Genomic DNA, 25723 nt, shown 5'->3' with positions numbered 1-25723 from the left:
CATAACTCTTAAACATGTGCTCAGTCTTAGTGTAGATGTAACCTACATCATCTCCAAGAGAAACCAAACTAATCCCTGTTATAAATCACATCCCTCGTTGTGTTATTGTATTACTAACTACATCACTGGAAGTACATCGTGATTGCATAGTTGACATTACAGCGGAGCTTAAAGCCTGCAACATTCCCCTGGCAGCCTGAGTACATTGAGAAAGAAAGAGGATATAGTGTTTTGCCAGGTGGAGGAGGCAGAGGGGGGGGGGGGGTTACGTGATGTCTGGGGGACACTTTGTTACAAGCGATGTCATCAGACCTTCTTTACCACCAGTGGTGTAAAGTAACTAAGTACACTTAAGTACTGTACTTAAGTACAAATTTGAGGCATTTTTACTTCACTGGAGTATTTCCAATTTTCAATACTTTTACTTCTACTCCACTACATCTCAGAGGCAAATATTATACTTTTACTCAACTAAAAATATTTGAAAACTTTAGTTACTAGTTACTTTGTAGATTTGGATTATTATTACTAAACATACATTACGGTCCACTTCAGCCCTATATACATTCCGGCCATTTGAAAATAGCCAATCTACAAGCTCACAATGCGTCGCGATGGGCCGCATTGTGAGCTTGTAGATCTGCTACTGCATAATGAGTACTTTTACTTTTGGTACTTTAAGTACATTTTTATGCCAATACCTTTGTGCTTTTACTCAACTACTGTACATTTTTAATTCTAGGACTTTTACTTGTAATGGAGTATTTCTACATTGCAGTATTAATACTTTTACTTAAGTAAAAAATGCGAGTACTTTTTCCACCACTGATTACCACTGGGGTTCATCGCAGTGGTTATCAACCTGTGGGTTGGGACCCCCAGGGTTTCAGAAATGAAATGAAAAAAGACCATTACCATTATGAATAATATATGAATCTCTCAGAGACCCTGACCTTTGCTCTCTCTTCCAGGAGAAGCCTATATGAGGCTGAACAGGCTGGAGGAGGCAAGTCACTGGTACAGAGAGTCTCTCAGGTCCAAACACGACCACATCCCTGCTCACCTGACCTACGGCAAACTGCTGTCCATCACCGTAAGTCCCTGTTCTCTTACTGCTGGAAACTGCTGATAACACATTGACTGCCAGGAATTCATTAATGAATTCATCGGCCACCGCCAGTGTGGGCATAAGCCAGCCTATTGAGATGTCTGCTATGATTGTTAAAGGAGTAGTTCACCCCAAAAAATATGTATTTTCTATCTATTACACACCCCATGAAGCGTTGAATTCATGGATTTTTTTTTTGTTTTTGTCGCATTCCTAAGCCAATAATTTGATGACCATCAAATTATGGTCATCAAATGATTGGCTTAGGAATGTGACAAAAAAACAAAAGCATCTCCATGCATTCAAGGCTTCATGGGGTGTGCAATTGATAGAAAATGAGTCCTTTTTGTATGCCTTTATTATGGATAGGACAGTAGGCTGACAGGAAATGGGGATAGAGATGGGGAGTGACACGCAGCAGGCCGTCGGGGATCGGGACTCGAACCCGCAACACGCTGTCAACCTATATTGTAGCCTAGGCGCCTGGACCGCTACGCCAGCGGTCCAGGCCAATAAGTCCTTTTTTTGGGTGAACTACTCCTTTAAGAGGCTGACTCTTTAGAGCAGTGATGTAAAACTAAACCCACTCCTGTGTATCCATGAGTATTTAATTATACTTGACCTTGACTGCAGGAGCTACAGTAGATTACATTGAAGTTACTGAGGAAAGATGAGAATGTTCAGTGCAGTGAGATGATGGGACACATCCAGTGTTGCCATATTTTGTGAGAGAAATAAGCAACCAGGTCCAGGAAAACAAGCCCAAAAGAAGCCATAGGCCACACTTTAAACCTATATCATGCATCGGCTATTTGAAAAATAGCCGATCTACAAGCTCACAACGCGTCGCGATGCGACACGTTGTGAGCTTGTAGATCTGCTATTTTCTTGCAATAAAATGTGGAATATTTGGAATATTTTTCTTAAACATTCCAACAACACAAAATGCTCCAACAACACAAAACATTTTCATGAAAATATTTGAGAACCACTGGTTTAAATAATAATAACAAATGTGGAAACAAGCTTAAATAAGCAGCTACACTTTAGAAACAAGCAAAAAAATAAACGCAACCCGCAACTACCAATATTTACAAGCAACTTCACAGAAAAATAATCCTAAAAGTCGCTTATAATAAGCCAACATGGCACAGGACACATCAGGTCCTTCCACGGACCGTGGAGTGACGCTAACCTGAAAGTGACGTTGCTGCCAAACACCTTTCAGAGAAACAAGGCAGCTGTTTTTATCTGCATAATTAAATATCTGTGTGATGTCTGAAGGTCAGAGACATGGGGAGTGAGTCTGGTGCAGCACAATGCCAACCCTTAATTCGCTGGATGAGCTCCAGGTGTGTGTGTGTGTGTGTGTGTGTGTGTGTGTGTGTGTGTGTGTGTGTGTGTGTGTGTGTGTGTGTGTGTGTGTGTGTGTGTGTGTGTGTGTGTGTGTGTGTGTGTGTGTGTGTGTGTGTGTGTGTGTGTGTGTGTGTGTGTGTGTGTGTGTCGGGTCCCTCATTGCTTGCACCACAGTCACTGAAACACTGATGTCACACATCTTGGATGGCTGTTATGCATACAAAGGGATGTACATAGCACGTCATGACAGAATAGCGGAACTCATTGCAAAGGACGTTTCAAAATATCATGCATCCTCCGTGAGAATGTACAAACATTCCTGTGTAATTGCATCCATGTTTCGTGTGTATGCGCGTGCACGCACGTTTAGTATATCTAAAGGATTCACAGGCTTAACAAAACAGTGATGACAAACTAACTGAATTTTGTGTTCACAATCTTAGTTTTCATCTTAAAGGAGAATTCCGGACTAGCCTTTTTCTTACCTTTATATGATGTTATTATATCCTAGGACGAGTGGTGATATCTGACGTTCATATTGACAGAAAACTCTCCGCAGTGTTTGTGTTAGATGCGTCCCTCTGGAAGCTTGTAAACACTACTGCGGCCCATTTTGGACAAAAACACTGTGGCGAGGTTTCTGTCATTATGAATGTCAGATATCACCCAACAAAAAGGGATAAAAATATGCAATGTAGTGCGCGGACCATCTACTCACATTTTTTGCTTCGGTGGACTCAGGATGGAGTTACGAAAATGTTCCACTGTACCACTGTTCTACTGTACCACTCGTCCTAGGTTATAATAACATCATGTAAAGGTAAGAAAAAGGCTAGTCCGGAATTCTCCTTTAACCAATTTATTTCATACACAAGCCTAGTAATGGATATTAAACGATCTGACAGTTTTATGCCAGCTGTCGGCAAATCATGGTTAGGGACGCGTTGCCAGTCCGTCTAACAGCTCGCATCATAGTGGCGTCAGGAGAAAGAGCCAGAGAATATGACAGATAAGAGCAAGTTTCTTGCATTGGAAGGTGATAAAACATGTGGGACATTGATTAAGGAGGGAAATCCCATGAATCTGAAAGTGTGAAAATCCATTTGAAAAGGTTGTTTAAGAGAATGCATCTTGTGGACAGTTATATTTGTTGTTGCTATAGTTGTTTTATGGATAGTTATCTGTCCTAACTAACTTTACAAAAAATGAACGAAAACTAACTCTAAAACAAATGAAAACTGAACTAAAACTAAACATGAAAACAAAAACTACTTGAAATTGAAGTACTGTAAGAACTACAGTACTGAAAAGTAACTGTGACAACAGATGTGTCTTCAGCTGACTGAGGTTCGGTGCGAGGAAGTAAAGAATGTCCCATGATGCTCTGAGTCACCTCTGTGACTTCATCTAGAATGACTGACCCCCTCCTTAGGGTGCTGCTGATGCAAGACACAACCAGAGGTCATTCCACAGCTCTGTGGACATTTTACCAGACTATGAATGCATGTACATGCGTAGGCACACACGCACAGGCATACACAGCGCAGCTGCAACACTTAAGGGCTTAGAAACCCCTCCCCATTGTAATCAGATGTGAGGTGCACATGAACACGCACACACACACACACACACACACACATACACGCAGTCTTTCTTGACATCTGCTGGGTTCCTCCAGGCATTGGTCAACAGATCCAGGGCCCTGAGATTGAGGCCCCCCCCTGTCTGTCCACAACAAGGCTTAAGGGACAGGAGACGGGATGCTTCTGGGACAATGGGGCCCACAGACAGGCTTATGATTCAATTAGAACTACTTCCTTATTAAATCACTCCATCAGCTACATGTGTCCATCGAGCCCCCAGCACCCCATCGATACTACAGACAACATGGAGAAAAGGTCAACCTGAAGTCGTATCACGTGTGCACTTATATTTACAATCTTATGAGTCTTATGATTTAGCTGTGTTATGTATTAGGGTAAACTATGATGTTTTGGTTGAAGTTGCATCATAATCGTAATTATAATCGTATACATAATAACTAAGTGGTTGAAGGCAAGTAATCAAGCAACTGGAACAGGGTAAATATACTTATTTTAGGTATTTAGGGTTTACAATAAATTGGCATTTACAGTACATGGTAATAAGCAATTAAATACAAAGATATACCAATAATCATTTTATATAAACAATATTTTTGTTGCCATGTCCGATTATTATAAGCGATTTTGGGCTTGTTTTTCTGTAAAGTTTCTTTAAATATTGGTCGTTGCGGTTTGTTGGGCTTGTTTCTAAATGTGATTCCCAAACATTTTAATGTCAAGGACCCCCAAATTAATATATATCTAAAGATATTTTGTTTCAGGGACCCCCATAAAAGATTTGTGGTGTTAAAATGTTTTAAAATATTTCCAAAATTATCCCCAATATTTTTTTTGAAAATAGCAGACTTGTCACAACTTGTCACATTGTGAGCATTTGGGCTCGTTTTCATAGACCTCGTGGCTTTTTTCTCTCGGAAAATGTGGCAACACCGCGCTGGTCCCAGTCAGAGTGGAGTGAGAGAGTGCTTTGAGAGAGTGAAGTGGATAGCTGTGCTGTTGGATACATTCAGTGGCAATGCAAACCGCTAGCTAGCTCCCACTGGGATAGTAGCCTTCAAAATGCAATACTGCTAAAGTCTAAATGTAGACTATGTTCTGAGTCACACAACTGGGTCGAAATATAGCTACAGTATCTACATCTACACAGCAAAAAGCAGAACCCTGTTTTAGGCAGAATGTGTCTTCATGATCGCAGCAAAAAATATTTACTCTCTCATGGTTAAATTGATGGTCCGAATTTTGTAATGTACTGTTACTTTCAACTGTTACTTTTTCCCACTCTTAGACTTGTTAAATCCTTATTTGCTTCACCATAACTCTAAACTGCTCTACTTTCAGTAGTGAATGATACAATGGGAAGAGAAGTATAATTGAATGTGAAGTTGGCTCATTTAGAGCCAGCGTGAGCATATGGGAAGAAGCTAATGAACCCAAACTAATATGAACGTTCTCTCATTTCATGTTGAACGTAGAATCCACCGGCAATATGGAAGCAATCAGTGCAGCAGCGTAAAGGAAAGAAAGGAAGGGAGGCCTTGTTCACAAAGACGCAGTATCTTTCTCACACACCTGCACACACACACACACACACACACACACACACACACACACACACACACACACACACACACACACACACACACACACACACACACACACACACACCCTTTGAGGTCTTGTGTTAAAAGGTGGGGGGAGGGGGGTGGGATTGGGCCTTCTCTTTATGAGCTTCAGTTTCCTGGTTCTGAACAGCAGAGCTGCCATGTCTCAAGTCATGCATGGCGGCACAATACAATAATGCGTAGCAGACACGATAAACTGCAACTGATGTTGTGATGTGTGTGTGTGCGTGTGCGTGTGCGTGTGCGTGTGCGTGTGCGCGCGCGTGCGTGTGTGCGTGTGTGTGTGTGTGTGTGTGTGTGTGTGTGTGTACGGTTGTTGCACAGGATGTACAGCTGTACATTAACCTACTATAGAACAAAGGATGTAGAAGTACAGGAAACTACATACAGGTGTCATGAGCTGAAATGTGTCATGTATTAAACTGCTACAGCTACAAACTACCTGGTCTCGTGAGCCAGACTGTTGCCTCGCACAATTTTCAAACTCTTCCGTCATCCAGTCTGGAGCAACGGAAGCTCTGAAAATGATCAGAGGATAATTAAAGCGGATGTGACGTCTCCTCCCTGCTTCCGTTTCGTCTTTACAGTCACGCAAATTTGTCCTATATAAATCAAGATAATCGAAGCATATACTGTATAGTTTTCTGCTTATCAGAAATATATATAATATGAAATATATTTTCGTGAACGGAAATGACGAACAGATGACAGATTCCGTTCTCGGATTTTGGGAGGTGTAGTTCCAGACTCTATATAGCATTCAGGATGTGTAGTTCCAGACTCTATAGCATTCAGGAGGGGTAGTTCCAGACTCTATAGCAATCTGGAGGTGTAGTTCCAGACTCTATATAGTATTTAGGATGGTGTAGTTCCAGACTCTATATAGCATTCAGAGATGTGGAATAGTGTCTGGCTACGCGAGACTACAAACTACCTGAACGGATCCAAGTAATGACAGTATAACATCCAGGTATAATGTAGATGTAGGAGCTGATGGGTGGTTGTAATGTGTTCTTCTCTCCTCCAGGGGCAGAAGACTGAAGCAGAGAAGTACTACCAGAGAGCCATTCTGCTAGACCCCACCAAAGGAAACTGCTACATGCATTATGGTAAGAAATGCTCTCCAAGACCAGCGTTCAAACACACAGAATCGTACAGCATCATCCTCAACCATTTCCCCTCGAAATTATGAATGGTTTTCTTTTCCAAAAAACAACCAGGCAGTCAATAATGTATCTATACTTTTCATTCCACAACTAAACCCATTGGCATCAAATCCAGGATCATAACACATACTGTAAATGTTTAAATACACATGAGGTCCTTGTTTTTTTTTTGTCGAAACAGAGCTGCTGCAGCGTGATAGAAACACATTTATTTTCCTTTTAACAGGTCGTTCATGAAAGTCCTTGCGGTCTTGTTTCCAATGAGAACCTGTGAGCAATTAGGGGTTAAGAGTCTTGCTCAGGGACAAATTTCATTTCATCGACACATATGCTGGCCTGGCCGGGAATCGAACCTGCAGCAACCAGGGCCTCTGGCTCCCTAGGCAGACTCACTAACCACTCAGCTATGGCCGCCCCTACATGTAGCGGCATTGTGATAATCATTTAGCAGGAGGGAAATAGCACAGTGGTCATATCTGCATGGACTTGTTTAAACAAGCACTGTTCAAGCTGATACGGACATGTGAGGTACAACAGACACAGTCGTTATACAGGCTTAGTTCATCAGACCAGTGGTTCATAAACATTGTCATGTTAAGGACCCCCATCTGTGCCTCCATTCAAGTGATCTCCATAAGAGAAGATTTGTCAAAATGTTTCGAATAAAGCTGATCTATAAGCTTACAGCGTGTCACATCGCGACGCGTTGTGAGCTTGAGTTTAAACTGTTCCTCATTTTGCTGGGGACGCACTGGAACCCCCTTAATGACCACTGTGGCTCCCTGGACCCCTCTTTGAGAACCACAGCATCAGACTAAATAAACAGCACAACTGCAAGCCATTCTCCTACCGACAGTAAAAACATGATACCACATCTCATCCACGCCCTCTGCCAATGCAGCGTTTCATATCGCTTTGGAAGGAACGGGGTGCTTTCTCCCCGAGTGTCTCTATCTACAGGATATTCATAGGAAATGAAATGTGTCCCGTCTGGCTGAAAGAGCCATTGTACGCGGTCACTCTCTCTGTGTCGCTATCTCCCTCAATTCCTCCCGTTGCTTTCACTGGGTGTCTTTTGGGGTTTGAGTTGTGTTTGGGTTTTTGGCGTGGGTTGCTGTCTTTGGACCGGGGCTGTTTCCCGTTCCTGAGACCCACACGCTCTTTGTTTCTCTCCCTCTCAATGTTATCTTGGAGTCTCTTGTTCTGTGTGAGGATTATTTTGAATGGTCCGCTCCCTTATTTTAGTGCTGGACATACTGTGTGACCGACACACACACACACACACACACACACACACACACACACACACACACACACACACACACACACACACACACACACACACACACACACACATGCACGCACAGGGTGTGACTGACATACTCTCTCACACACACACACACACACACACACACACACACACACATACACACACACACACACGAGGAGTGCAAGGAAGTGAGAACAGAGAGGGTGAAAGCCCATCAGAGGTCAGATAACAGAGACGAGCCCCCTTTCCTGTCATTGTTCGCAGTAAAACACATGTTGCTCATTTTATTACTATTTTCGTTCCCAATGCACTTTATGTACATAGCTGTTATTATATCTACTTCAATGCATGCACCTGCCTCATTCCACTGCTATTTTTAACCATGCACCTTATGCATATATTTATAAATTGTCGCTGTCGGGCTAACACCAACTATCAACTGTCATACTAATCAAGGTGGTCAAAAACCTCCTAACTCCACTTGGATTAAAGTGATGATAATTCAATGTATAAAGTCACCGTACCAATTCTGATGAGGCAGTATTGTGTTGTTCTAAAAACATGTTGTTGTTTTTTTCATTTCCTGAAAAGTTAATATTTTGGATGGATTTGTTTTCCATGTTTCCCCCCTTCCCTACTCTTTCCCTCTTTCTTGGAACTACAAAGGATGATGGGAGCTTGAATGACAAAGTTTTTTTTACACCTGTGAACCTGTGATGTTACTATAAAGCTGAAGTTGATGGTTACATGCAGGGAATGTGTGCATATCATTTTCACTCAGAGCCTGGAGCTACTCGTCTGCATTTTCACCAAACATACAAACATACATGATGATGTTCTTCTGCTCTTCTGCTTTATAGTCTTGCGTTCTCTATCTCTCTCTCTCTCTCTCTCTCTCAGCATGTGTCCGGCCAGGTGGCGGCAGTGCGGCACGGCCTCCCACAGGAAAACATATGAAACACCTCCGCCTCATCCATGTTTGCACTCATCACCGGGCAGAACAATAACCTCCTCTCTCTCTCTCTCGTTGCCTCATTGTCTGTGGAGGATTCTTCCACGCATGCCTCTTTCATTGACTTTTTCTGTCCTCTCTTCCTTTGTTTGTCTACAACATTCTCCATCCCATCCTTACAAGCTCTCATGCATTTTATCATTTCCAGCCTGTGTCTTATAACTTGAGTCATGCAAACTTGAATGCATTAACATTAAAGCCATAGAACATTGAATTGAGTTTAGAGCCATGCACACATGAATTTCAGTTTAACATTCAGTTTAAACGTTTGATTAATGCAAGACTCTGAACTATAAGGTGGAGGCTGGGGTGGTGGAGCCAGCAGCAGCAGTAGTAGTAGTGTGTGGCAGTAATTGAGAAGCAGAGATTCAGGGTAGGAGGGAGCCGTATTTAAACGGACCGCCTTGTTGAGGGATTGAGGTGTGATTGGTGTGTAGAAAAGCGTGGCTGATTGAAAGCAATCAGATGGCTGATTACAGCTGAGTCGTGTATAACTCCCGTGCCCTGCAGGAACTAACGCGACGTTGAGGGTACTTGACAACCACAAGTCTAGAAGATTAATGTCGACTCCTCAAACAAATGAAAAAAGTACCAAAATCATGGCACTTTTATATGTCTTTCAACTAATTGAAGCGCTTCTCATCCCTGGTTCTCTGTCTCCATCCAGGTCAGTTTCTACTGGAGCAGTCTCGTGTGGAGGAGGCTGCAGAGATGGCAGAGAAAGCCGCAGAGCTGGACCACTCAGAGTTTGACGTGGTGTTCAGCGCTGCTCACATGCTCAGGTCGGTGTGGGCCGTTGGGATCCAAACTGTTCACACACACAACAACATTTTCATTCCACATCAATAGTATTCATATACAATTCTGGGAAAACACCTCTCGAATATATTTCATGATTTCTTAGTTAGTTATCTAAGTTATTTTTAAATAAAATGGGGTGCACAATGTGAGGGTGCCAAGAGCCTCTGTGTATCCCGAGTACATATAATAATATAATAATAATATAATATATAATAAAATAATAATATAATATATAATAATGATATTATTATTATGATTATTTATTCTAGTGTTCCACCATGTACTGCTGCCTACAGTATACCACTGTATTTTATACATACTGTATAACATACAAACAACAGCATAATTAGTGTCTATCAGAGTGTTTTGGTCCAGAGCTTTTAAACAAACCTAGCCATGCCACCCGATAACTCTCCATTAAAGTTCGACAAGCACATGCATGCGCAAAGTCAAACATCATATTGTTGCTGTCGGGCAGAAACCTCTTATCTCCATATTCAAACTTTGTGTGTTTTTTCATAAATTAATGCCCTACTTGCCCATACTACAGCGTCACACAAAGTAGCAGATCCACAAGCTCAATGCTACTTTTGCCATTTTTGAATTTGAATCCTGAAAATTAATTGTTTTGGACACATGAGGTTTCCACCCGACAGAGACGACATAAGTCTTACGTCTCAAAAGAATCTGCCGATGCACATCTGCTCTTTGCAACTCAGAGAAAATATTAGGAGCTCTTTAAACTGCTTCTTGCTCTACATATCTGGAGAAGTCATTACTGCTCTCTAGTATCTTCAACTGAAACACAGATCACTGCAAAGGATTTGTTAAATGTTTTAACCCAGTCAATCCGGCAACATATCTGTGTCATTTTAAGATTTCTTTGGATATTCAAAAATAGCAGATATACAAGCTATGAGTTTGTAGATCTGCTATTTTTTCAAAATATTTTGATTCTACTTATGTCTTCTAAATCCTAACAGTTTTTTGAGAAAAAAGGACCCCCAAGATTATATGTTTTTGGCCACCGACCCGCATCAAAATATGTTGTTCACTTACACGGCCCCCCCTCCAGAAGCAAAGATGTGAGTTAAAAATGATGTTTTTAATCGAATATTTAAAAAACATATATTCAAAGATTTGCACCAGATCTACAAGCTCATAGCACGGCACTCTGCCGGGCTATGAGCTTGTAGATCTGCTATTTTTGAATAGCCAAAGTATAAAATAATGGTTAGAGCTCAAATCTAAAATGGCACAGATTTGTTCCCGGATTGGATGGGTTGAAGTGTCTCAGAACTTGGCTGAGGTTTTGCTCTTGAGTTGTGAGAGTAAATCTATGAGTTGAATCATTCTGCCTGGTTCTGGACTGGCAGATACTCTTAAACACATCATGCATAGCTGTTGATAGAGAGTTATGACGCTCATAGACTTCTGACACACTTAAGACCTCTGGTGATTAGTAGTTTCGTTCCCTACCTATGTTGAATGCACTTATTGTAAGTCGCTTTGGATAAAAGCGTCTGCTAAATGACTGTAATGTAATGTAATGTAATGTAATGTTGTGAAGTAAGAATATTCATATAATATTCAATATTCAATATTCAATCATTCATTGCCAAAACCAACTTACAGTTGATTTGGTATGGCATGTAACGATTTATCATAAATCGAATAAAATCGATTCAAACTGGTAGCAATTTAAATCGATAGACATTTGTCTGGAAAAAAATGTGTGTTTAAAAAATCGTGAAAAATCATATTGTGAACCTAATATCATGATTCGAATCGAATCGTGAGTTGAGTGAATCGTTGCATGCCTAGTGTTTAGTTTAGCTCCAGAGATAACAACAAGAACAGGAACTCAGACAATAAATGACTTTCAGTACGATTCATATAAAAGATCAGCTGGAAACAACTGGAACACAATGCTCTCCTTAATTTAATTAACTTTGGCACAGCAAAGTGCACTTCATGCCCTGTTGGCATACAGAGGTATGGAGCTGCTTGACTATTGGCACCTCACATACCCAGCTGTGCCAGACCGCTCGCTGGTGGTCTGTTTCTGGCATTAAAATCATCCTCAGAACTACTGTACCTCAGTGTATCACACACTAATGAATGATATACAAAGAACAGGAAGTTCAAGGAAAGGACATTCATGACGCTATGACGTCATGATGTTCAGAAAGTACACTAACAAAGCATACTGTACAGTACTTACCTGATCATCCCTGATAAACCCAGTTATGTGATTATACCAGCTGTTCTAATTGGCCATTTTGCTCGTATGTCGCACTCTGGATGGGCTTGTCTTGCAGTAGCCAGACGATTAAATAGATAATATCTATGAAGAGCAATTCTATGTCTCCCCAGGACCCAAACAAGTGAAAATGTGAGCTTGTAGATCAGATATTTCATATCATGACTTCTTAAACCTTTGTTTTCTTATTTATTTATTTATTTTACTTAAATTGTATTAATTGCTTTCTTATTTATGGAATTTCTTTGTTTTATAAAAAATATGGCTTCATTGCCTCGTTATGTTCGCCTTCTGTGTGGATGTACTCATGACACAACAGCAGTTTAAAATGAATGTGAATGCATTGCCTATGTGTACGGATCTTTAGACCTAAAGAAATTGTGACAGATGAATTGAAATACTAGGGGACAGAAGGCGCAACCCCCACCACACCAGTGTGACATAAGCGCAAAATGGATGCATGTTTGGATAATTATGTTCATTGAAAACCACAGCAGTGCAAATCCAGGATAATATGAATTGTTGCTAAATGTGCTCACCTTTCATTGTGTTCTACAGACAGGCCAGTCTAAACGACGCAGCAGAGAGGCAATATGAGAGAGCTGCTACCTTAAGACCCAACGTGAGTACTGTACCTATAGCACACATACAATATGAGAGAACTGCTACCTTAAGACCCGATGTGAGTACTGTACCTACAGTATAGCACGCATACAATATGAGAGAGCTGCTACCTTAACCCATTAAGACCTGAGGTCGATTCTTACTAATGTCTTCTAAATCCTAACAGTATTCTGAAAAACGTATGTTTCTATATCAGTGGTGCTCAAACTTTTTCATGTCAAGGACCCCCAAAATGATGTATTTGGCCGCCGACCTCCATATCAAAATATGTTGTTCCAGGGACCCCCAGAAAATTTGAGTTGAACATTTTCGCTTTAAAAAAATATATATTCAAAGATTTGCATACATTTTCACGATTTTTCAAAAATAGCAGATCTACAAGCTCGTAGCGCGGCACTCTGTGCCACGCTGTGAGCTTGTAGATCTGCTATTTTTGAATAGCCAAAGTGTAAAATAATGCTTTTTAGCTCAAATCAAAAAGTGATACAGATGCGTTCCAGGTCGGGTTAAGACCCAACGCGAGTACCTCGCCTATATATATGTCACAGTATGAGTACCTGGCATATATAAATATGTCACAGTATGATTGTAAAACCAGTCAGATTTAAAAAGGTGCACTTGTTTTTCGGCGCGAGGCGGTGCAAGCAGGAGCCTTTGATTTCCCATGCGGTACAAACCAAGTGCTCTGCTCACAGCTGACAACAACAAACAAAATTAGCAGCTATGTGATTAATTAATTCATGGCCGGGGAAAAACATTAATTACATTAAAACGTTACACTTGATAATTATGTGAAATGAAGGCCGTTGGGGGGGCAAAAGCTAAACCGCTAAGCTGACAGGACTCCTCGGGGTCGTCCATAGCTCGCAGATTTATTATTTACTAATTGTGTCTCATTTATCTCATTTACCATTGAGCTAATCGAGCCTGCCTGCTTGCTCAGGGGATAAATTGAATCTTGACCTTCAGGTAAACATTTGTGTCAGATGCTGTGTCTAGGTGAGACATGACCTTTGACATGATCTAAATGTCTCAATAGAAGAGCAGAAAGACAAAATACAACCACCCCGATTGTATAAGTAATATTGTATTAACATACTCTACCATACATATTGGACAAAAATACATTTTATTCATAAAAAAAAAGTCACATAGTGCTGCTTTAAATAACAAGTATTTCTTCCACCACTGGGTAAGCCATCATATTATATTAGTGATGCAAGATTCTCAGGTGGAGAATACACTCCACTGATCGCCCCTTTCTAGTATCATATTGAAAGTAGGTAGGCCTATACAGTTACAAAGTAAATATGTGCTAAATCCCAGTAGAGTTGCAGGCTGAGGTATATCAGATCTCTGTTGTGGATGAGGATGTTTGGGTCTGTTCAGGCTTAACAGTATCAATCAGTCACTTCAAAGGAAACGGGCGCGTGGACTCGTCTGGGAGAGGTAATTTAAAGTCGCGGGAGCCCCTGTGTTTTCAGACGGCCCTACATGGAGCTTCCTGTGGTCATTTGTCATGTATGTCTGCTTTGGTGACTGCGTGCTGCGTGACTTATGTGGTCTTGTTGGTTCTGGAGAGAGGCTTTGGCTTTCTTTCATCTCCATACAAAGTACAGTACAGAGAAGCAGCCAGTGTAATCAATCAACAGGACACTGGGTGATGATATCTGTGCATTTTCTTTGGTTAGATTTTGCAAGCTGTTGAGATGTGTTGAGATCCTATGAACCCGCAAGAAGTCACTGCAGTTGCCTTGAAAGAGTTGATCGTTATCAACGCGACACTCCTGTGTGTGTGTCTGTGTGTGTGTGTGTGTGTGTGTGTGTGTGTGTGTGTGTGTGTGTGTGTGTGTGTGTGTGTGTGTGCGCGCGCACATGCTTGCGTGTGTGCACGTCTGCAGACAATCTCGCATATCACTAGGCCGATCAGCGTCATATGCTGAGCGTATATTGGAACGCTGTATCTCCTTCCTGAACGCAGCAGCAACCTGTATATTCCCCATTCAAAACATGGCTAGTGTTTGAAGTGATATTCCTTGTGTCAAATGTGTGTATTATGTGTTGCATACATGACTGCTGAGTCGCAAGACAAATTTCATAAAGTAATATCGTATCGTATTTCTTCTGCATGCTGACAGTAGGCCACGGACTTCAATTCTCTAATATGTTTTAAAACGGAGAACAACAACTTGATTTCACAGTGAACAGACCAAATACAGAACATCACTATCTTTAGTTTGAAGAGTGAGGAATCGTTGCTTTAGTCTCTGGATTATTTCCTGCACACAGGACACATGTAAACAGGCCTCCATCTCTAACAGTCTCTGGTCCCTTTGCTGTGATTAAAGTCCAGAGAGTGTACTGTATTTATCACCCAGTTGTTTACAGTGATGGTGGACCATCGTTTATCTAGCTTAGCATGTTCCTGCTGCTTACATGTGGTTCCTGTACTGTTCAGAAAACAGAACCACGAGATGTAGAGCGTCAACACTTTGGTGTGACACTACAGTACATTAGTCAGTTCAAGGTATCTTAAAATCTGCTGCTCGAGACATTATTCAAGTTCCTCAAGCGTTGACTCGTTATATTAGGAGAGATAAACAAACCCTACCTCTTAAAAGCCAGCGTAACTCTACTTGAGAAACAGAATGTAAACTTGTGAAATAGCAGGGTTTACCACAAGCCAAGCCGGTTGTGTTTGGGGAAAGAGAAACTGTGTGAATCTGAGTTTGCCAAGACACTAACCATATGTCACACACTCGGGTTCCCAGGCCAGGGAATGAGTCCCATCTGGGAGGTGAGGCGTAAAAGAGGTGAGGATGAGATTTGGGCGTGTTAACAGTGGCTTGCTGAGAGTTCGGTCCGTGACCTTGGACTCGAGAGATTCCTACGGTCGATACTCTGGTTACAGCAGCTGCTTTCAATTGGCCACACTTCAGAAGAGCCGTTTTGATTGAATTGCCTCAATAACGCACTGCTATACATGGGTTTCTTAGTTGATATCATAAAACATACTTAGATACAGGTACACACACATGCACGCAGGCACGCGCGCACACACGCACACTCACATGCAAGCACGCACGTGTGCACGCACATGTGCACGCATGCATGCACACACTCTGGCTTAGTTGATGAGATAGAGGCAGACATTATTTGACCAACAAACGTGAATGTTTGAAAACTGAATTATATGTAACTCATCAGGGTAGGCCGATATGTAAAAAGAGGGGGCCACTTTTACAATATTAAAAACAAACATACAGTATAATATCACCAAACTCAGTTCTACTGTGCATTTCTTAAGGTCATTTCATGACATTATCGAAATAAAACAAATTTTCACTTTGAAATGTGACTGTGACTGCCACTGTGAGGACACATTTTAAGGTGTAATTTAATGCATATTTTGATCTACTCAGCTAAAGCAAATTTCACCCTGAGCCCCTGCCTTAATGCACCACAAGAACCTGGCAGGTTTCCTGAAATGCAGCTCATATATCAGAGCGTGTGTCAAACCCAGCACTCTGAAGGACACACTTAAAATAGTTTTGCCAAAAGATGAATTCAAGACCATCCAGTGGCTGCAAGCGGCTTAACAGAAGAATGAAAAGTGCTGCATAGCTGTAACTCAACACCCGATATGACACACATTTATCCACAAGAGCATTTTGGACTTTTTTCATACAATTTGATAAATTCAGTGGATATTCAGCCGTTGGAATGCATTGGTAAAGGAAACGTTATGCCGCAATTGAGCACTGTGATTGGTGAACACCCGCCCAGATCTTTGTAAACCCTGATCACACCAAAACCCAAAACGTAACTTACCCATCTGTAACCTGGTCGTGGTGGTGGTGGGTGGGTGGGTGGGTGTGTGTGTGTGTGTGTGTGTGTGCGCGCGCGTGTGTGTTGGGGGGTTTAATAATTACCTATAATTATGGGCGCATCAAATTTAATAACTATTGTTGGAAGAATATTATATCAAAAAGTATGATATTTAAGGAGCCGATGCAATTTGGATTTTAAATCTACTACCTTCAAATGTGGAGCTCCATATCCTTCCCCCTGTAAAGCCTAATTTAATTCGCCTTGTACGATGGTGCCGTTTGGCGACAATAACTGTCCTTGTGGGTAAGCGCCGCCGCTGTGCGATAAAGAATAAATGACGCCTAATGCTGTCTGTTTGCTTCCTTCCTGCCAGTACCCAGCTGCTCTGATGAACCTTGGCGCCATCCTCCACCTCAACGGGAAGCTTCCTCAGGCAGAAGCCAACTACCTGCGGGCGCTGCAGCTCAAACCAGACGACGTCATCACACAGTCCAACCTGAGGAAGCTGTGGAACATCATGGAGAGACAAGGACTCAGCACCACGCCTTTGTCGGGGACCCCGAAGAGACAAGGACTCAGCACTACGCCTGTGTCTGGGACCCCGAAGAGACAAGGACTCAGCCCTACGCCTGTGTCGGGGACCACGAAGGCAGGAGACCCCCTGAATTGAAAGAGAATCGAAGGCTCTCTGTCCGTCCCCTCAATGAAGACAGGGTGTCCCCCTGGGGTCTGGTATGAACATATGAAGAAACAAACTTTTTCCACTATGAAATGGAAACCCGTTGTTCAACAGCGATGGCAGGAGGGTCATGGTCGTGCCGGCGCAGTGTGGTGGAGGACAAAACAGTCAGCCTAATGTCACCTTAACCACAACGTGCTCTAATGTGACAGTTGTTCAATGAAACACTGAAACACTAAGGTCACAGCGAGACAGAGCACCTCATTCCAATGTGATTTCCTGCAAAATATAGCTTGTTTTAGAAGCCGTTTGGTGAACAAGTGTCAAATTACCTAGCCTGGAATCCAGACTGGTTTGCGCCGTTGGCTTCTCAGTCTGGCACTGATCCTATTTCCAAGTGGCCAGACGGGTACCCACGGGCACCCACGGGCACCCAGGCGCCGCAGCTTCTTATTGGTCAGTGTGGGGGGGAGGGCAGTGGCTTCCAATGTCAAATGTCAATGTTTGGAAATAGGAGTCAAATCGGACCATGGCCATACTGAGAAGCAAAGTGAGAAGAAAAAAGTCAGATGAACGGAGCGAATCAGTCTGGATTCCAGGCTACAAATTACCTACTGTATCATCATAAGAAAGTCTATTTTAAATGATGACAAATAAAAACCACTAATCCTGAGGGTTATCCATAACCCTGAACCTTTCCTGTCCGTGCTCATGATTCGAAAAGGACAAAAAACTATGAATGAACAATATCAAAGCATGCCAACGCAAAACATCTCGAGGTACTGCCCCCCCCCCGACGATGCATTTATCAAGCCTAAATGTACATATTGTTGCATCTCATTAAAACACCAGGCAGTAAGCCAAGGTGAGGTGCATCATGGGTCAGTACGCAGCTGACTGACACTGAGAACTGCATCAGACCTCCAGCATTGTATCTGTTTGATTTATGGCAAAATGTAAAACAGATCCAGAGGAACTGTGATGGCAAAATGTAAAACAGATCCAGAGGAATCTCTTCAGCTGTGATGGCAAAATGTAAAACAGATCCAGAGGAATCTCTCCAACTGTGCCAAAGCCTGTAATAATTTAGCCTCTCGCGCCGAGCAACGAAAGGTTATTGCTCTTTGTATTGTGCTGTGTCAAATGGAAATGTTTTACTTTATCTCATCTGATCGGATGAGGATTTTAATTTATTAATATGTGATACTTGTGTAAAAAATACCAACACTGTGCCCTTTCTCATTGTCACCTTAACCACTTAAGCCGTACATACTTTGTCAAACAAAGGATCACAAATATAGCCAATGTGGATCGGCTATTTTCACTATTTATTTAATATTTCGATATTCTTTTGATTTTTTTGGGGGGGGAAATTGTGACAATTTTCAACTTTAATGACATGCCCAAAATAGGGACGCCAGGTTGAAATGGGTTAACAGATCCAAGAGGTGATTTCATGTTGCCTCTTCCTCACTTCCTCAAACAGGTAGACTACACTAGATCAGTGGTTCTCAACCTGTTGGTCGGGAACCACTGGACTACATAGATGAGGGCTGAACAATGTAGGGAAAATGTCTAATTGCGTTTTGTCAGTATTTGCGATTGAATGTTTTTAAAGCCAAGCTTCAATTCTGTTTACTGTTATTCTGTATACTATATACTGTAACTACCACAACATTAATACTGTCAACATAAATGTATATTTAAAGGATATTGCCTATTTAGCCCATTGACTACGATAGTAGTTCACCCAAAAAGCCAATAATTTGATGACCGGCGGGGTCTCTTACTGACCCGGTCATCAAAATTGAAATAGATCAAGTTGAAAAATAACACAGAAAAATAAGGGAATTAAATTACTGTGCAGAAGAATTATTTAATAAGAATGTTTTTTTAGGCTTTGATTTAAAAGAAAAAAGAAATGGCTTCTAGAGCTAAACCTGCAAAACCATATGGTACATTAAAGGGTGAAATGAATTATTGTACTTGATTCATGGACCAAAGTATAATAGAATACGTTGTTTGTACAAGCCCCCCACTCCCTCTATTTAATTAAAAAATTGCCTCTGCAACTTGGAAATTGCAGTAGCAGTAGTACAGTAGTTCATATTGTAATTATGATTATTTCTCCATTAATTGTTCAGCCTTATATGATGGAACAGTGGTTCTCAACCTGTGGGTCAGAACCCCCAGGCATACCTCAAAAGAAGGAAAAAAGACGATCAAAAGTATTCAACAAACTAAAATTGGTCAAATTGTCAAATAATTTAAGAAAGAGGTAAAACATTGAAAATAGGCGATCTACAAGCTTGTAGATCGGCTATTTTCACAATATTTATCTGTGGAACCAAGTCAAACTAAATGTCATGCCTCTACTCCTACAATTCAAAGTGCTTATCAGGGTGGGGGGTCCCCAGTTCAAATATGATTATTTTGGGGGGTCCCCAGTTCAAATATGATCATTTGGGGGGGTCGCGGCCTGAAAAGGTTGAGAATCACTATGATAGAGCACATGAAATGGTGTTACTTTGTCTTCTCTTCTCTCTGCTCAGGGACACCAGGTGGTAGTTATGGTCACAGAAGGTCTGTCGCCACAGAGATAGAGCTATTTTGTGCACAATAGTGCATACAAATTTTGTGGATCCACAGATAGAAAACGCATCCATTTTTCCTATAGAGATTTCAGAAAATATTTATATGTTTGGAAATCTCAATGGGAAAAAGTGAATGGGTTTTCAATTTGTGGCACCACAAAATGACCTCCACTGCTATGCCCTATAGGAGATTGTGTGGTGTGGATTTGTAGCCTTACTGTATGTGTCGTGTTTTGTAAAAGATTAAGTGAACAGTTTTCCACAATAAATAAAAGCAATACATGGTTTGACAACTCTTGGCTCAGTGCAGAATTGATGTTCCCCCCAGGAGACTTTGTCCTCTCTGAAGTATAACAGCATTTGAAACTTCTAAAGAGATTATTTCTTGAAGTCTTTGAAATGTCAAGAGTGTGAATAATTTGGTTTAATCTTGTCGCTCTTCAGTACTCTTTTACTTATTCTTGGTTTCCATGGAGACATTTTTGGCAGCGGGAGGGATGAAAAAGTGTTAATCTGACTTCACTAAGTGTAAAAAAAATTACCCATAATTATGCATTTTTACACTCAAAGTTATATTAACGCTCAGGCTTTTACTGTGAAGTATGACCACTAGTACAACTACTAAGACACACACACACACATACACACACACACATGCGCAAGCACCCACGCACGCACGCACACACACTGGCCCTCATTTATCAAAGTGGTGCAGACCAAATTGGTGGGGTAACTTCGGACAGTTTTTACGCTGTGATAAATCTCACATGGACGTGGGCGTAAGCTAATTCCTGGGCTCAAATTTAAGCTGGTTTGTACGCTCCATTGATGAGTGAACTGGCTGACAATGATTAAAAAGATCTATTCACATGGCTGTCTTTAGAGTTCACCAAACCTTAAATATTTGAAGGTTATGTAAGTGATATTGTTTTAGTTAGAATAAAAAGTGTTTTGTTAAAAAATGATGTGTGGTTATCACAAACTCCTAGGCACACCTAGGCTTGTCTTTCCTGTGTTTTTGGGAAGCACTGTGGTACAGCATTGGTCCTCAAACACTGGAACCTCAGCATACATTATAAGTCTTTGGACAGCGGGTGATAAATGTCTTCACATTGCATATAGACGACCTACGCTCCATGTTCTGGCTGTGACCCTGTCTCAATGATTTCCCAGGTCAGGTCATGATAACTCAACACCCAATGAGGAAGTGCTTAGATGCCCTCTCTCTCTCCATCCTGGCCCACCTTACTGCTGGGAGACGGGCCAAGGACAAGAGAATCTGATACTGTATGTACTGTAAGCAGGGTTTGTTTTGGAGGTGGGGTTGGGGGTCCATGTCTCTGCTTCTGATATCCCTCCTCTGGTCATTCTTTATTGTTTTTATTGTATTTGTATCCCTGCTTCTGGCCGACTGAATTCATACATTAATTTATTTCCTTAGACTGTCTAATACTGTATGTTTGATATGTTGTTTGATGATATCACAATTTAACAACATTTTATAGAAAATGGATGTTACCCACAATAGACCCCTATTTTGGGCAAATTTGTCAAAATTATTAAAAAATATATATTTGTATATTTCTATACTGACCAACATTTTGTTAAGAAGCAAACATTTTTATTGCATCATAGGAGACATTTGTGAAAAACATTTTGGTGACAAACAAGGACAGATTAAGACTCAACACGCAGCAGGAAGGCACAATGGCAGAAGGTTTTCCAAGTCGTCACTTTCACAGTCATTTTCTTTTAACCATTTTATCATGAGCATTAAGTGAGGACCTATTATATGAAGATAGGTTGAAAATCGGTGAAGGTGTCCTTTAAAACAATTGTATTTGTTTCTTTTAAAACCTTGAAAAATGAGTTATCACTGTGATACGATATAATCGGAACTTAAAGTAATAACTACATTAGTTCCATTGATTCAAGCCGGAACACAATCAATCGATTGATCGTTAAAATGAATAACCCCTGAAAATGCACGCTAGCCCTATTGATCAGTGTTTCTCAAAGTGGAGCCCGGGGACCCCCAGGGCTCCTTGGCACAAGGGGGTACAAGGGGGTCCCCAGCTAAAGTAGTTTTAGTCACAATCATTTTAACCACTTTATCCATTTATACATTGGCTATTCAAAAGTAGCAGATGTAACAGCTCACTGCGCGGCACAAAGTGACGCGCTATGAGCTTGTACAAGCTTGTACGAGCTTGTACATCTGCTATTTTTGTCATTTTTAAAAAAGTATTGATTTTTTTTATATACAATGTATTTTTTTACATAAATCTTCTCTTCTGCGGGTCCCTGGAACAAAACCTTTTCAGATGGGGGTCCTCGGCCAAATACATATCAATTTGGGGGTTCTTGACATGAAAAGGTTTTTAGAACCACTGGTATAGATGTATCTTTCTTCCCATTGGCCCATGGAGAGTCTGGCGTAGCCGGGAGAAGAGAATGGGACCACAGCAGTGGCTTCCTCCTGTCTGTGAAGTTTGACCTGGAATATATAAACATTGTTCATGAGACTCTGCACTGTGAATGACACAATAAAGCTACTATACTCTGCTCATTGTTGAAAATAATACTTTTACCACATTAGCCCTGGAGTCCCTATTTGTTGGTGCATGCTATCATTATAGGCAAAGTGGTTAAGCCATACCTCTATGCAGGAAAACAAACTACAAAATCAGCCTAGGGTATCATGCCCCTTTAATTGAACCTCTTTCAACTTTCTTGTGATTGGTCTTCTCCCTTTACCTGTGATTGGTCAGGTTACATTGATTGGTTGCACCTGCGTATATGTGGATTTAACTGCTGCCAGACATTTCAACCCTGATGAAGGCAGCTTAGTTGCACAACTATTGTTGCTTCCTTTAATGTCCTTATACTGTAAGTTGATTGCATCGGAGCCAAGATGTGTGCGGCTACTTTTATATATTGTTTTCATTGTCTTCATTGGCCAACAACACCTCATCATTACAGGTGTGCATTTCATCTACATTTATATGGTCTTTACAGTACATATAATGGCATGTAGTGTAAAAGTGAACAGTGGTACTAAAGGTGAGGTACATTGTCAACAATACATTATGCAAAAGTCAGCCATGTTACAGTCATAATACTGTGCCACGGTGTTCACTCTCCATTCCGACATCTCACCACTCCGACTAGTGGCTTCCGCGTGCGGTTAGGGTTAGGGTTAGGGTTAGGTATAGGGTTCGTCAACGTCGGAAAGGCGACATGTCGGAAAGGAGAAATGCACCCCTGTGCAATAGGCTCTGTGCACAGCAGCCATATTGGAAAGAAATTAGGCCATTTCTGATGTTTGATTCTAATGAAAGCTCTGTTCCATATAGTTTAGTACAATGGTTCTCAAACTTTTTAATAGCAAGGACCCCCATAACTCTGAGAGTGTCAGAGTTACACAGCCATAAGGGGCCATTTGGAACCCCCTCAAGGGACCATGAGGGTTCCTGGACCTCACTTTGAGACCCACTGGTGTAGCAGAGTGTTTCCAGTGAGTCAGCATGCACAATATCAGCACGCTGACTCTGTTTGACCAGAATGGAACAGAGCCTTCATTAGCATCATTGGTAACACCTATGAAGGAAGTAAGGAAGAGGCCCAATTTCTTTTCCAATATGGCTGATGTGCATTTAGCCAATCAAAACTCAGTTTGTACCAGTGTTCATACTGATATAATAACCATTAGGTATTTTTTTCTTTCTGTGATAGCATGTCTTAATCATTACCATTTGTGTTGAGTCCTGGCGCCCCCTCGGGCCACTCTCGGAGGTGATGGCTGATAGAACCTCCTCTGGTCGTAAAGACATGAACACTCCACACATCATGAGTGTAAAACTCTACTGTATGCGCTGTTGGCAACACCCAGTGTTACAGACAGGAACTGTTTCACTTCATGTATTCTTCTCTGCATCCCTGCATGAGGAGAAGATTACATTAGTATTAAGCTCTCTAAACCAGTGGTTCTCAACATTTTCAGGGTGCGACCTGGGGACCCCCCAAAATAATCATATTTTAATTGGGGACCCCCCACCCTGACAAGCACTTGGAATTGTAGTTGAGGCATCACATTTAGTTTGAGTCTGTTCCACAGATATTGTGAAAGCTTGTAGATCGGCTATTTTCAAAATGTTTGCCTCTTATATTATTTGCCAATTTGGCCATCATCAGTTTTTATAGAATAGTTTGTTGATTACTTTTGATGCAGTAATGGTCTTTTTTCTTCTCTTTCTTTTTTTTTTGTTATTAAAAAGGTCTTAAAAGTCCTCACATTGTCACTACAATGTCATCTGGCCTGGGGACCCCCCAAAAAATCATGCACAGGTTGAGAACCACTGCTCTAAACCAACAACACACATAAGGCTAAATATTCTATATAATTTAAGATGATCGGGAACCCCCAGGGATGAAAATAGCCAAGCTCAAGCTTTTAGACCTGCTATTTTTGCCGAATGTTTGCCCCAGAATAGAGACGCTGGGGTGATTGAACAACCTCAAAAACATCTCCTATTCTTTCTCAGCAGACCTTCTGTGACCATGGCGACCATGATGTGCCTGGGCAGAGAGAAGGAAAGACCAGGTAAGACAATTTTATGTCATATACCGCGGCCTGGCTATTTGAAGAAACAAGGACGAGTGGGAAATGGCAAATATTGAAAATAGCGGATGTATAGTACAAGCTCACAATGCAACACGTTGTGAGCTTGTACTGTATATCGGCTGTTTTTGCTATTTGTCATATGACAAAGTATAAAGGCTAGACTTTGAAAGTTTGTTTCTTCATATCATGTTCATACCAGACCTCAGGGGGACACGCTGTCTTCATTGAGGGGACGTACAGAGAGCCTTCGATTCTCTTTCAGTTCAGGGGGTCTCCTTCCTTAGGGGTCCCCGACACAAGCGTAGGGGTGAGTTTGTGTCTCTTTTCGGGGTCCCAGACACAGGCGTAGTGCTGAGTCCTTGTCTCTTCGGGGTCCCCGACAAAGGCGTAGTGCTGAGTCCTTGTCTCTCCATGATGTTCCACAGCTTCCTCAGGTTGGACTGTGTGATGACGTCGTCCGGTTTGAGCTGCAGTGCCCGCAGGTAGTTCAATCAATCAATCAAACTTTATTTATATAGCACATTTTTACACAACGTCAGTTGAACCAAAGGGCTGCACAGGTAAAATCAAAAACAAAAAACGAAGAAAAAGAAAACAATACAACAAATCAGCAAAAAGGACATTTTATGATTAGATGTGGTTAAAGGCCAGAGAGAAAAGATGGGTTTTAAGTAAGGTTTTAAATATCTGGATGGACTGAACAGATCTGATGTGGAGGGGGAGATTGTTCCACAACTGTGGGGCTGCCACCGCAAAAGAGCGATCACCTCTGGTTTTGAGGGTTAGGTTTGATGGCACGGTCAGCAATGACTGGTCAGCAGACCTTAGTGCTCTGGGTGGGTTATGGGGTGTTAGGAGTTCAGCCATATATGGGGGGGCCAGACCATTGATGGATTTAAAAGCAAATAATAACATTTTAAAATCAATTCTGTATTTTACCGGAAGCCAATGGAGAGAGGCCAACACTGGAGTGATGTGGTCATATTTTTTGATACCTCTGAGAAGGCGAGCAGCAGAGTTTTGGACAAGTTGTAAGCGCCTGAGTAGGGAGAGGTCGATGCCATAGTATAGTGCATTACAGTAGTCAATCCTAGATGTGATGAAGGCATGGATTACTAATTCAAATTGTTTGAGGGGGAGATATGGTTTGATTTTGGCCAGGAGTCGTA

The 25723-nt window shown here is 41.5% G+C and overlaps 1 protein-coding gene and 1 pseudogene across 4 annotated transcripts in view; one reads left to right on the top strand and one right to left on the bottom strand.

Annotated features, from left to right (window-relative positions):
- Positions 1–25723, top strand: part of LOC311039460 (protein O-mannosyl-transferase TMTC2-like) — a 377431-nt gene that overhangs the window by 57705 nt on the left and 294003 nt on the right. For 2 of the 3 annotated variants that reach the window (XM_084049351.1, XM_084049350.1), the window contains 5 exons: positions 972–1093; positions 6718–6799; positions 9806–9920; positions 12761–12824; positions 17031–20203. In XM_084049351.1, the coding sequence (XP_083905477.1) occupies positions 972–1093; positions 6718–6799; positions 9806–9920; positions 12761–12824; positions 17031–17327 (680 nt within the window). In that variant the 3' untranslated portion in view covers positions 17328–20203. Of the gene's footprint in view, positions 1–971; positions 1094–6717; positions 6800–9805; positions 9921–12760; positions 12825–17030; positions 20204–25723 lie in introns of those variants that run through there. The other variant, XR_014600170.1, reaches the window with a different exon arrangement.
- The window catches only part of LOC311039563 (protein O-mannosyl-transferase TMTC2-like), a 73582-nt pseudogene continuing 69921 nt past the window's right edge, over positions 22063–25723 (bottom strand). The window contains exons 12-14 of the transcript in view: positions 24751–25039; positions 23683–23869; positions 22063–22427 (exon numbers count right to left, since the gene is read on the bottom strand). The product of the transcript in view is annotated as a protein O-mannosyl-transferase TMTC2-like (transcript). The remainder of the gene's footprint in view (positions 22428–23682; positions 23870–24750; positions 25040–25723) is intronic.

The sequence above is a fragment of the Gymnoscopelus microlampas genome, assembly GCF_963454915.1.
Source record: "Gymnoscopelus microlampas genome assembly, chromosome: 23".
NCBI classification, from domain to species: domain Eukaryota; kingdom Metazoa; phylum Chordata; class Actinopteri; order Myctophiformes; family Myctophidae; genus Gymnoscopelus; species Gymnoscopelus microlampas.
This window is presented reverse-complemented; position numbering and strand designations above follow the sequence as displayed.